This window comes from Gymnoscopelus braueri (assembly GCF_963280865.1).
Source record: "Gymnoscopelus braueri genome assembly, chromosome: 19".
Taxonomy (NCBI): Eukaryota; Metazoa; Chordata; class Actinopteri; order Myctophiformes; family Myctophidae; genus Gymnoscopelus; species Gymnoscopelus braueri.
Window position 1 is genome coordinate 37643805 of NC_137621.1, and position 12356 is coordinate 37656160.

The following is a 12356-nucleotide window of genomic DNA, read 5'->3' on the forward strand; positions in this document are numbered from 1 at the left end:
TGTCAGAGGAAGACTGCTGATTACAGTAACGTAGATGTCAAGGACTTCTCTGGGAGCTGGAGAGATGGACTGGCCTTCAATGCACTCATACACACACACAGGTAGAGGAACACACACACGCACGCACACACACACACACACACACACACACACACACACACACACACACACACACACACACACACACACACACACACACACACACACACACACACACACACACACACACACAGACACACAGACACACACACACACACACTAAATGATCTGTCCTGTTCCAAAACGTCTCCCAACTAATGCTCTGCATTTCAGGCCTGACCTTTTTGACTACGGGCGTCTCCATGACGATGACCCCAAGCATAACCTGGGCCACGCCTTCTTGGTGGCAGAGAGAGAGTTTGGCATCATGCAGCTGTTGGACGTGGAGGACATGTTGGTCCGTCATCCGGATGAGAAGTCCATCATGACCTACGTGTCGCTGTACTACCACTACTTCAACAAGATGAAACACGAACATACCAGACAGAAGAGGATAGCTAAGGTTGGTGGTGGCGGTACTGGGACTATGAGGAGTAGTGGTAGTAGTGGTAGTGTTGTTGTACATCAGTGGTTCCTAGACGAGTTGCTAAATGTAAACATTTAAGAATTCCATACATTTTCAAAAATAAAAGGAATCAAAAACACTCTTTACAATTTTTCAAATAGGGCTTAAGTTATTAATTCAGAATACATTCTTGTTTGGGTCCCAGAGAGACACCGAAAAATATCTTTTGGGTCTCAAGCTGAAAACGTCTGGGAAACCTTGTTCTACATGACAACATATGTCTGTACTGCCACTGATGTCCAATTCAAACAGGAAGAGTAAAGAGTAAAGAGTTTGTCATTGACAATATAATATAGGATTCTTCCACCCTCTGCTGGGCAGTTTGGGAACTACAGTTGCCTCATCTGCATAATTCTCTGTATTTGTGTGTGTGTGTGTGTGTGTGTGTGTGTGTGTGTGTGTGTGTGTGTGTGTGTGTGTGTGTGTGTGTGTGTGTGTGTGTGTGTGTGTGTGTGTGTGTGTGTGTGTGTGTGTGTGTGTGTGTGTGTGTGTGTGTGTGTGTGTGTGTGGGGGTGTGTGTGGTGTTTCATACATGTGCGTATGTGGATGGGCAGCTCAGTGTGCATTAGAGTGAGGCAAGAAGAGAATGTTGCTCAGTCAGTCAGCCAGTCAGCCAGTCAGTCAGTCAGTCAGTCAGTCAGTCAGTCAGTCAGTCCGTCAGTAATAGTCAACAGTTCCATACAAATTAAAATAATATTTAACATGTTTGCAATTTTGTGTGCAAAATAGTGAAACATAATTCACATCAACTATTAATACATCAGTGGTTCTATCCTGTAAGTTACTTCATCACATTACTATAGTATTACAGCAGCTTAATGCTGGTCATAGAGATAGAACACACAGAATGGACAGCCTCATCCACAGGAGATTAACAAACAGTTATCCTCCTGTCCATCCTATCTAGGTCTGTGCAGGGGGTGGAACTAGAGAAGCTAAGCTAAGCTAATCACATTACAATCCTACAGACTTGTTGCCGGAAGCAAGCATACAGTACACTCCCATTCAGTTTTCCATCAGCCGGGTCTCTATTTAAACATAGACGCTGTTCACTCAGGAAGCTGTTACTTGATGACAGAAGAAGACAGTAAGGAGTGGTCTAGTAGTTCCTATATGTAGGTCGGGGGAAGGGGAGTATTTATAATACATGGTACTTTAACTGCCTTGTGCTGTTTAGGACAAGTACTGTACCTACAGTAGCAGGTGGATATAGACTACTAGAGGATACAGTACGTAGCAATACTTCCATTATGCATTTGCGACTCAGTGAGTGTATATTTGTTCACTCTCGGTTGAATTAAAGTGAAATGAGTGACTCTAATTTGTAATTAGAGTAAAATGTACCCTCATTTTACAGTAAGGAAGATTGGGTGAGCAGCGGGTGGGTTGGAGTAAGGTGGTTTCTCGCATTACTGATGTGTGGTTGAATTGAAAGACATTTGGCTTCATTTCTAAACGGACAACCTGGATAAAACTCCAGGAATAGAATGGAGAACACACGCGAGACCGGGTGTCTGCAGGCACTGTACCTACACAGCACAGGTGAACACTTGCTGCAGTGGCTCGTGAGACCCAACATTAATTTCCTACAGGCCAGCAGAGTGGACTAGTAATAGCATACCAGGCACAGACTACATTTCCCAGCACTATGTGGGGGAGGCCTGTGTTTGGAGGCATGGGCAGGTACAGGGCGTTTCCCTGGGTACATGTGGTGGGCGTGTCCAGGGAGGTGATGCCATTAGGAGGAAGAGGCTCCAGTGCTTTAAATCAGGTTTGACCTCGCTCTGGTTATTCTCTCTGTGTGTGTGTGTGTGTGTGTGTGTGTGTGTGTGTGTGTGTGTGTGTGTGTGTGTGTGTGTGTGTGTGTGTGTGTGTGTGTGTGTGTGTGTGTGTAACTAATCGTGTGTAAACTAAATGTGTGTAATCTACTTTTAAAAGTGTTAATTTTCTTTACAAATAAATAAGGTACAGTAGCCTACTGTTTATTTTTGTTTTTTTTATCCAAATGCTGTGTTGATATTGAAACCACAACCTAGTATATTATAATACAACATTCTTCTGTTGACTTTGCCTGTGACCTCAATCAGAACATCTGGACACCACTCTCTCTGTCTCTGTCTCTGTCTCTCTCTCTCTCTGTCTCTCTCTCTGTCTGTCTCTCTCTCTCTCTCTCTCTCTCTCTTTCTCTCTCTCTCTCTCTCTCTCTTTCTCTCTGTTTATCTCTCTCTCTCTGTCAGATTGTGGATACAATGAGGCAGCTGGATGATATGAAAGTCCAGTATGGCAGAATGGTTTCAGATCTACTCCAGTGGATCAGAGCCAAGGTAAGGAAAATATTATTACTACTAATAATATTGAGCTTGTAGATCTAGACCATTTAACTGCAGCCAGAGGCTAGGCCTATTTGGGGGTCCTTGGCAGTTTGGGAACCCCCTAGTTAGCCCACACGGTTTCTTCAAATACTGCTTTTGTAGTTTAATAGTGTTGTTTAGCTGACTCACCCACCTATTTAGCTGACCCACCTGATAAATATTATGTTAATAAAGGTTCAATATTTGTCAGAATAACTATAAAGAGCTTAAAAGTTAAAGATGTTCTCTTTTAAACATGTTGATTCGACTGACTGACTAACGGAATGAATGAAAAAAATACTTATTGTCTGACTGGCCTATTGGTTGTCTGATTACCTTTTTTTTAAATGCATTGATTGATTGATTGATTGATTGATTAATTCATTTATTCATTTATTCATTGTAGATATTGGAGCTGAATGACAGAAAATTCCCTAACTCTCTGAAAGACATGCGGACTCTGGTTTCTGCTTTTAAGACCTACAGGACTGTTGAGAAACCACCTAAATACCAGGTACACACACACACACACACACACACACACACACACACACACACACACACACACACACACACACACACACACACACACACACACACACACACACACACACACACACACACACTCACACACACACACATACAGTACATTCAGTCATTCAGTCATTCACTCACTCACTCACTCACTCACTCACTCACTCACTCGCTCAGTCTTTCATTCATATTTTCTTTCTCTCTCTCTAGGAGCGTGGTGCGATTGAGGCCCATGTATTCAGTCTGAGGACACAGCTAGCAGCTAACAACCAGAGAGCCTATATGCCTCCAGAAGGTACATATGCAAGCATGCATGCATGCATGCACGTGCACACAGTACGGACCAAATGCCAAAATTCGCACCACAAGACACACAAACGTTTACTGTCGAAGTGTGTTGACTTGTGTTTGTGTGTGTGTGTGCGCGTGCGTGCATGCATGTGTGTGTGTGTGTGTGTGTGTGTGTGTGTGTCTAGGTAAGACCCTCAGTGACATAGAGAAGAGCTGGGTGTTGTTGGAGAGAGCTGAACATGAGAGAGAGCGTGCCCTGCAGGAGGCGTTACTAAGGCTGGAACATCTGGAGCAACTGGCGCAGAAGTTCGCTAGGAAGGTCAGTCAAGAGACTACCTGGATGTGGTCTGTCTCTCTCTCATATGGAAACGGTTTTATATTCTCGTTATAGGCACCTTGCTGATAAGGTCAAATGTAAGAAATGTGGTCCTTTTGGTAGCCAGTATATGATAATAATGGAAATAAATTACATGTTTGTAACATAAGACCTTGCACAGAGCATGGAGCTCAAAAGCTGTAGATGCAGCATATAATGTTGAAACGAGTGGTCATTCAGTTAGCCTTTTATTGAGAAAGAGATGAAATACAGAAAGCTGAGAGGGAGACAATGTAGGAAGGACAGACAGACAGACAGACAGACAGACAGACAGACGGTAGGAGAGCTGAGAGGGAGACAATGTAGGAAGGACAGACGGTAGGAAAGCTGAGGGGTAGACAGTGTAGGAAGGACAGACAGTAGGAATGCTGAGAGGGAGACAGAGTGTAGGAGAGACAGCAGAGAAGGTCCAGGTGGGATCTAATCCCAGACCAGCAGGAGTACATCTGGGTCCAGAGAGGTGAACTAAGTACATTTACTCATTTAAAAAAAAAAAAAGTACTTCCATTTTTCAATAATTATACTTCTACTCCAATACATCTCAAAGGCAAATATTGTACTTTTTACTTTGAAAACTTTAGTTACTAGTTACTTTGTAGATTTTGATTATTATTACAAAACCACGTCAGACCTATATACAGTATATACTTTGGCAATCTGAAAATAGCCGATCTACAAACTCACAACTTGTGAGCTTTTAGATCAGCTATTTTCAAAGGATTCTTGATACATCTAATATACATTTGAGAGATCGGCTCTCTTCCGGTGGTGTGACTGAAGCCACTTCATTTGTTTCGGCGAAATAACGACAATAACATCTCACATGTCACTACAACACCAGCCACAGCGTGCGCAATTCATTCACGCAGTTATTCGTCCACTTTTCATAGCTCAACACACATTTGCCTCCTCAGACCATAATTAAATCCGTCCAACAGAAATTCCCCACACATTACAGTGTGGGGAAGGGGAGACCGGAAGGGGAGACCCTTTAGCACCGTTTAGCGTTAGCCAAAATGTCGCAGAGTACTTACACATTACGTCGTCGCAGTCACCGTGGCAAAGTCCGTATTCCCACCACACTCACGCTGATATGTCCGTCATTTTCGTGCCAAACAAAACATTTATACCCACACCAGCGTCTAAGCAAAGCCTCTAAGACAGGCATTTTCCTCGCTCAAAGTCGCTTACAATAACAGGACATGGCAACACTGGCAGAGACACGGGGACCGAAAGAGAAACACAGAGAGAGAGAGACACAGATTTTTTTATATTATAGGGATTTCAGCCCTTTATCACTTATCACTTTTAATGAGCACAAATTCAATGAGATTTATGAAACAATTTCTTTATTAATATGTAACTCTTACAGAAGATTACAGACAGATTGCTTCACATCCAGCTAAATAGCCTTTTTTTTTTAAACTTTCAGTCACCACAGTCTCTCTGTTGCAAACGACGGTGGTGGAAAAAGTACTCACATTTTCTACTTAAGTAAAAGTATCAATACTGCAATGTAGAAGTACTCTGACACAAGTAAAAGGCCTAAAGTATAAAAGTATTGGCATCAAAATATACTTAAAGTACCAAAAGTAAAAGTACTAAAATGTTTGAAAATAGCAGATCTACAAGCTCACAACGCGTCGCGATGCGCTGTGAAAATAGCAGATCTCCAAGCTCACAACGCGTCGCGATGCGTTGTGAAAATAGCAGATTTACAAGCTCACAACGCGTCGCGATGCGTTGTGAAAATAGCAGATTTACAAGCTCACAACGCGTTGCGATGCGTTGTGAGCTTGTGTTGGCAGCCAGACGAGCCAGTGTATCTCGCCGCTTCTGGTCAACTTTCAGGAAATCATTGTATTCTTCAACGTGTCTACTTTTCAAATGACCCTTCAGATTTGTGGTGTTGAAATCCTTGCTGGTATTACCCCCTCTTTTGAAATCTCATTGGAACATGTCTTGCAAACTGCTAAACAGCGATCTTTCTCTGAGACAGTGAAGAAATCCCACACAGCCGATGTTGTCTCTTTTATTGTATACACTAGAAGTTCGGGCCGCTGCGCGGCCCTCACATCTAGCGTGACGCGTCGTACACTTCGCATCGCAGATCCAACTTACAGCCACCTCACAGTGTGAGCGAGAGTATTGTGTGAAAGTAGGCAGAAGTCGCTTATAATATTCGGACATGGCAACACTGGTGAAAAGTAAGGCAAATTCGCTTATAATCAGAGGACATGGCAACGCTGAGTGTCCTGTGCGCCTCTCTTTCTCTGTCCCTGTGTGTCTGTCCTCCTATCTGTCGAATAAGGTTCGGTCCCACATAGAATAGCCTAGTTGGGTTCCACCTAGGGCCCAGTCCCAGTTGGGACCCACCTCGGTCCCACATAGACTTGCCTAGTTGGGGCCCACCTAGGGCCCAGGTAGAACCCACCTAAAGCCCACATGGGCAACCCAGTGGGGACCCACCTCGGTCTCACATAGACCCCCTGGGAGTCTTGGGACCCCCACGAAACATCGCGGACCCCTTCTGAACCCTGCAAAACATCACAGAGCCCTTCGGACCCCTGCGAAACATCACAGGGGTCCCTGGAGACCCTTGGGGGTCCCTGGAGACCTAGTGTGGTGTAGCTCTGAGATTAATGGAGTGCAAAGGGAGAAAAAACGAAAGGGAAAGATGCAAACGAATTGTGTGTGTGGATTGCTTGTTGGTCGCGCAACCTGGCAACCCTGGGCTGAGGCAGACAACACATGGCGAACAGCGAACATGTCGCTCGCGCACCCAGGCAGACACAGACACGGTGAAGGAAAACGGGAAACTGTGAAGCCACAGAGGTTGTGCAAGAGGTTGCACATGAACTCTGCAGCCGCACTGAGGCGCTCCAACGCAAACACTGTGACATTAAACTTCACACAACGAACATGAGCACTACGCTGCTGTTTGTCCAAAACACACAATATCTCTTCTACCACCGATTCTCGTTAGGATGTTAACGGTTTGTGTGTGTGTGTGTGTGTGTGTGTGTGTGTCTGTGTGTGTGTGTGTGTGTGTGTGTGTGTGTGTGTGTGTGTGTGTGTGTGTGTGTGTGTGTGTGTATATATATATATATATATATATATATATATATATATATGTACACATATATATCTATGTGTGTATATATATATATATATACACACATATATATATTGAAATTCAAATGGGATTATAGAGGAGAACTGACAGCTGTACTGTGTGTCCGTGTGTCTCCCCCCCCCCCACACACACACACACACACACACACACACACACACACACACACACACACACACACACACACACACACACACACACACACACACACACACACACACACACACACACACACACACACACACGCTCTCCTTGTCTCTCTCTCTCCCCCTCCCTCCCTCTTTCCCTCTTTCTCTCGCGCTCTCTCTCACCTCTCTCTCTCTCTCCCTCTCTGTCTGTTAGAGCCATATGAAATCCGTTTTATTTTTTTCCCAATTCCGTTTAATTTTTTCCAAAATTCAGTTTTTGCCATTTTAATATTTCTGAATTCTGTATTTTGCTTTTTCTGCTAATTTTTACCATAAAAAAAGTGTCTGCCCTGCTGAAAAAACCAGCTTAGACCAGCCTAAGCTGGACCAGCTGGTTTTAGCTGGTCTTGGTGGTTGACCACCTTAAGGTGTGTTTTGGACGTCCAAAACACACCTTAAGCTGGTCTTGGTGGTTGACCAGCTTAAGGTGGTAGGTTTTGCTGGTTTAAACTGGTAGCTGGTTTAAGCTGGTAGCTGGTATTTTTGATGGTTTAGCTGGTTTAAGCTGGTAGCTGGTATTTATGATGGTTTAGCTGGTTTAAGCTGGTAGCTGGTATTTTTGATGGTTTAGCTGGTTTAAGCTGGTAGCTGGTATTTTTGATGGTTTAGCTGGTTTAAGCTGGTAGCTGGTATTTATGATGGTTTAGCTGGTTTAAGCTGGTAGCTGGTATTTATGATGGTTTAGCTGGTAGCTGGTTTAAGCTGGTTTAAGCTGCTATCTGGTATTTATGTGTATTCAGGTGTATTCTGGATATGCAGTGACCAACTTTGCTGGAGAGGATGCATGATCATGGTGAATTTCAGCCAGGTGCCCACAGCACGTGGTATATTTAAAAAACAGTAGCCTACAGTAGCCTATATAAAAGTGAGCAAAATCCACAAAGTCATAAATAATCATGTATCAATTTCATACATAACAATAATTTATTAAACACTTATAAAAAACCCTCAAAAACAACATTTAAATAACAAATAAATGTATAAATAAACACATAAATACATGAACTTCAACCTGAGGAACACACTAACACACACACAGTGTTCAAATGACTGGAAAAGAGTGAGAGAATATGAAAAATCGGACAGATCCGTCTTGATTACATGACTATGGAGATACTGTATACCGATGTGTGTGATGTTTGGAAAACATCTGTAAAGTTGCAGCCAAAAATGTGTCTTGCAAAAATCGGCCTGCTGGTGGCGCTATAAAGCATTACCCCCATATCAACCCCCCCCTACACAGACACACAATTTCTTGTCCTTTCTATTGATGTCCTGGCCATGGTCCATGGCCTTCCTCTTTGTGAGAATGTTCTGCCCCTGCAGCCACCAATGGAAACAGTCTGAAAGAAAACAAACAAGAACCCCCAACAATAAAACAAATATAATTAGCAATATACTGCATGGGGTGAGTTAAATGAATTGTGATGTTTTGAGAAAAACTTAAAGTAACTTAAACTTCACCCATTTTCAACCTTATCTTCATATAACTAACTGATCCTCGCTAATGTTCATTATACAATGGCACCATTTCTGTCTACTCGTTCTGCCACTCATTGGTGGAATGTGGACAGTTCAGAAACCTGCCTACCAGTGACATCACCAATGGAGATTCCAAGCTAATAGAAACTACAGTGTGTCTCTACCTGGAAAGTTTGCATGCAGAAGTAGAAGCCATTGTTCTTGCATTAATAATGAACAAATAAAGTTGTTCTAAATGACCAAACCTGCCTACCGATGATGTCAAAGGTAGGCAGGTTTCTAAACTGTCCACGACCTATCAACGAAACACAGAGTGAGTAGACATAAATGGTGCCATCTTAAAATGTGTATTAGTGAGGACCAATTATATGAAGATGAGTTGAAAATGGGGTGAAGTGTTTTTTTAACCCCGTGTTTCAGTTCAGTTAGAAAACATGCATTTGAATGAAAAAGGTGGGTGGACAGTGGGCAGGCAATAAGTCAGATGGCTACAATGGACAACAACAATTTGGGGGAAAAAGCTACCCCTGCCAAACATGCATGTAGGGCTGCCACTACCAATTATTCTACTTGCGATTATTCTATTGATTACTTTTTTGATCTACAAGCTCACAACACGTCCAACGAGTTGCAAGCTTGTAGATCGGCATTTCTTTCAGCCATAAAATCGATTTTATTACAATAGAGTATTTTCTTTTATGATTGATTAATAAGCTTAATATAATCTCTTTTCCAGAAGGTGACATTCCCGTTTCCCGATCAGTTTTTCATAGCTTCATTTGATTGGCTACAACCAACATCTCCATATGTGTTTCTGGTTGAAACAGTATGCTGCTGAGACAACCAAATGAAGGTATGAAAAACTGAACAGGTAACGCTAACGGGAATTCCACCTTCTGGAAAAGAGAACTACAGTCATGCACAGAGCAGATTGAATTATGAGATCAAGTCATAATGAACCCCCCCACCCCTCAGTAAACATACCTCTTCTGAGTCCTGCGGTCAGGGGGGTTTGGCCTCCCCCTTGCTAGTGGGGCATTCTTTGTAAGGCTCCTGCATGGTCTTCAGGGTTGTTGTCCCCCAAATGGCAACAGCAAGCTCCTTCATGAACAGGGAGTCCTTGGTGTTTGCTGCCACCATCTTCCAGATCTCCTTTTCGAGCCACACACCAGAGCCAATGTGGACCTGAAACAGAAGAAAACAACACATGTTTTAGAAATTAAAAAACATTTTACCATGACATTTCAGACTCATTTTTGACAAAAGCAGGCCCACTTCAAACAGAATTTACTGTAAAGAAATTACATTTTCAAGGACCCCCAAATGTGGACCCATTTAGAAAAGAGTTGGTGCCATGGACCTCCAATAGAGAAGATGTTAATTGTTGGATTACATTTAGTACAGAATTCTACAACTGTCTATACTGTAGGTGGGGAGAGTTGAAGTAATTCTTATACAGTACATTGTCATTGGATTACATTCTAGCTGGTAAAATAGTAGTGAAATTAACCTTTTCCACCCGGCATCCCTATTTTGTTCATGCCATAGGCAAAACTGTTCAAAAATAGTTCAAAAATAGCAAAACATAGCTGATCTACAAGCTCACGATGCATCATGACACGTTGCCTATTTTTGAAATGATAACTGTTTCTTATTTAGCTGGGGACACTGTGGAACCCCACTTTTAAGAACCACTGTCCTACACAGTATGTTTCTTCAATACCTTGTCACCGTTGCCGTCAAACATCCCAGGTGTCGATGCCAAATCGTCTGACTCGGGGGAAGAGGAAACGGAGGAAGTTGCAACTGAAAATGTAGAGAATCATATTTAAGCTCCTTTTGGCAGTATCACAGTACTTATATTGTACACATTGTCACCATTTTCCGTAGAACAGTATCACTGTCTAAACACACCTATGCTGTCACTGGTTTGCTTATCTGCAGCAGGGATGTCAGGCTTTGCTGCAGAGCTATATTGGGGCCCTTCCTCCAGTTTCTGTTTTGCAATCTCTAATTTGTTGCATCTTAAAGCATGAACAGGGTACGGAAAAATAAAAAATAAAAACTGAATTGATGTATGCCTTAGTAGGATACCAGTTTAATAATGAGCCTAGCATCTGTCCACTCCATTTAACATGCTTTCTATATAATGTTTTTTAACATTTGTGGTCAAGATCTAAGTAAAAAAGAACATGAGAACAAATAACCAACATATCGATATATACAAAAAGAGAAGAGCAAACTCATGCAACTGTTTCGTTAACATTAGTCATTGCTTACTTAGTTTTAAGATGCTGTAGGTCCAGCTCCAACTCTTTGGCCTTCTTCTGGGTATGACTGTACTTGACATTTCGTCGTGGATAGCTTGGGGAACAACAGCATCTCCACCGTATTCAGACGAGTCAGAGTCTAAAGGTAGTGCAAGTAATATATTTTGGATAAAACAAGATGTTTTTTGTTAGAAAGTTAAAGTGGAATAAAATGTAATTTTATGCAACCTGTATCGTAGAGTATATTAATACAATATAACTTATACAATCTGTATGTTAGAGTATGTTAATACAAATAATACAATATAACTTATATAATTGGGGTGGTTGTATTTAGTCTCCCTGCTCTTCTATTGAGACATTTAGATAGTGTCAAAGGTCATGTCTCACCTAGACACAGGATCTGACATGAATTTTGATCTGATGGTCAAGATTCAATGTATCACCTGAGCAAGCAGGCAGGCTCTATTAGCTCAATGGTAAAAGGTTACAGCACTTGCTCAGGAAACCGGGTTCAAATCCGGGGTAGAAGAGGAAAGTTACATAGTGCAGCTTTAACCCATTAAGACCTGGGTCCGATTCTAAAAATGCTCTCTAAATCCTAAAAGTTTTTTTAACATAAAAGGAAAAAGATTTGAGGTACAAATGTTCACTTTAAAACATATATATTCAAAGATTTTCAAAAATAGCAGATCTACATGCTCATAGCGCGCCACTCGGTGTCGCGCTATGAGCTTGTAGATCTGCTATTTTTGAAGCCAAAGGTCTAGCCAAAGAAATCAAAACAATTACACAGATGCGTTCCTGGTCTAAATGGGTTCAAATTTTGTATGCCCACTTCTTTGTGTCATCACTTCCAATTGTAACTTATTTATCCTGTATCCTGTATGAGTTCTGATTGGTTAAATTTGGTATTCCTGGAAATGCATTTTCGGCTTACTAAAGAGGTGGAGAGTCTGGGAGACCCCTGTTACTGAACAAGCAATGATTACTTTAACATTTAACAAAACAATATCACTTTACCTTCAAACTGTTTTCTTCTCTTTGTGGGAGGGGGGGGCATAACACATAATGGTTCTCTCTTCCTTTTTCTCTTTTAGTAGGGCTGCAAACCATTCATTTTGGCC

The 12356-nt window shown here is 42.1% G+C and overlaps 2 protein-coding genes across 2 annotated transcripts in view; one reads left to right on the forward strand and one right to left on the reverse strand.

Annotated features, from left to right (window-relative positions):
- sptbn5 (spectrin, beta, non-erythrocytic 5) overlaps positions 1-12356 on the forward strand; it is a gene marked incomplete at its 5' end in the record, with an annotated part of 81477 nt that overhangs the window by 7376 nt on the left and 61745 nt on the right. The window contains 6 exons of the mRNA XM_080414292.1: positions 1-101; positions 313-541; positions 2842-2928; positions 3362-3469; positions 3700-3784; positions 3966-4099. The exon at positions 1-101 is cut by the window's left edge and continues 54 nt beyond it. Of these exons, the coding sequence (XP_080270418.1) occupies positions 1-101; positions 313-541; positions 2842-2928; positions 3362-3469; positions 3700-3784; positions 3966-4099 (744 nt within the window). The remainder of the gene's footprint in view (positions 102-312; positions 542-2841; positions 2929-3361; positions 3470-3699; positions 3785-3965; positions 4100-12356) is intronic.
- Positions 8379-12323, reverse strand: LOC308074355 (uncharacterized protein). Its single transcript, XM_080413773.1, has 5 exons — positions 12253-12323; positions 11240-11368; positions 10683-10765; positions 9944-10144; positions 8379-8820 (listed from the first exon to the last, which is right to left on the reverse strand). Exons 1-4 carry the CDS (start codon positions 12290-12292, stop codon positions 9962-9964), a joined length of 435 nt encoding a protein of 144 aa, XP_080269899.1. The 5' UTR covers positions 12293-12323; the 3' UTR covers positions 8379-8820; positions 9944-9961.

Bases quoted from the DNA above. Each gene is read 5' to 3' on its own strand.
- LOC308074355 (XM_080413773.1), bottom strand. From the start codon at position 12,292: ATGCCCCCCCCTCCCACAAAGAGAAGAAAACAGTTTGAAG. The intron at 10,766-11,239 runs GTAAGCAATGAC...CTACATTTTCAG, and splicing joins CTACAGCATCTTAAAACTAA to TTGCAACTTCCTCCGTTTCC. The intron at 10,145-10,682 runs GTATTGAAGAAA...CTTCTGTTTCAG, and splicing joins TTGACGGCAACGGTGACAAG to GTCCACATTGGCTCTGGTGT.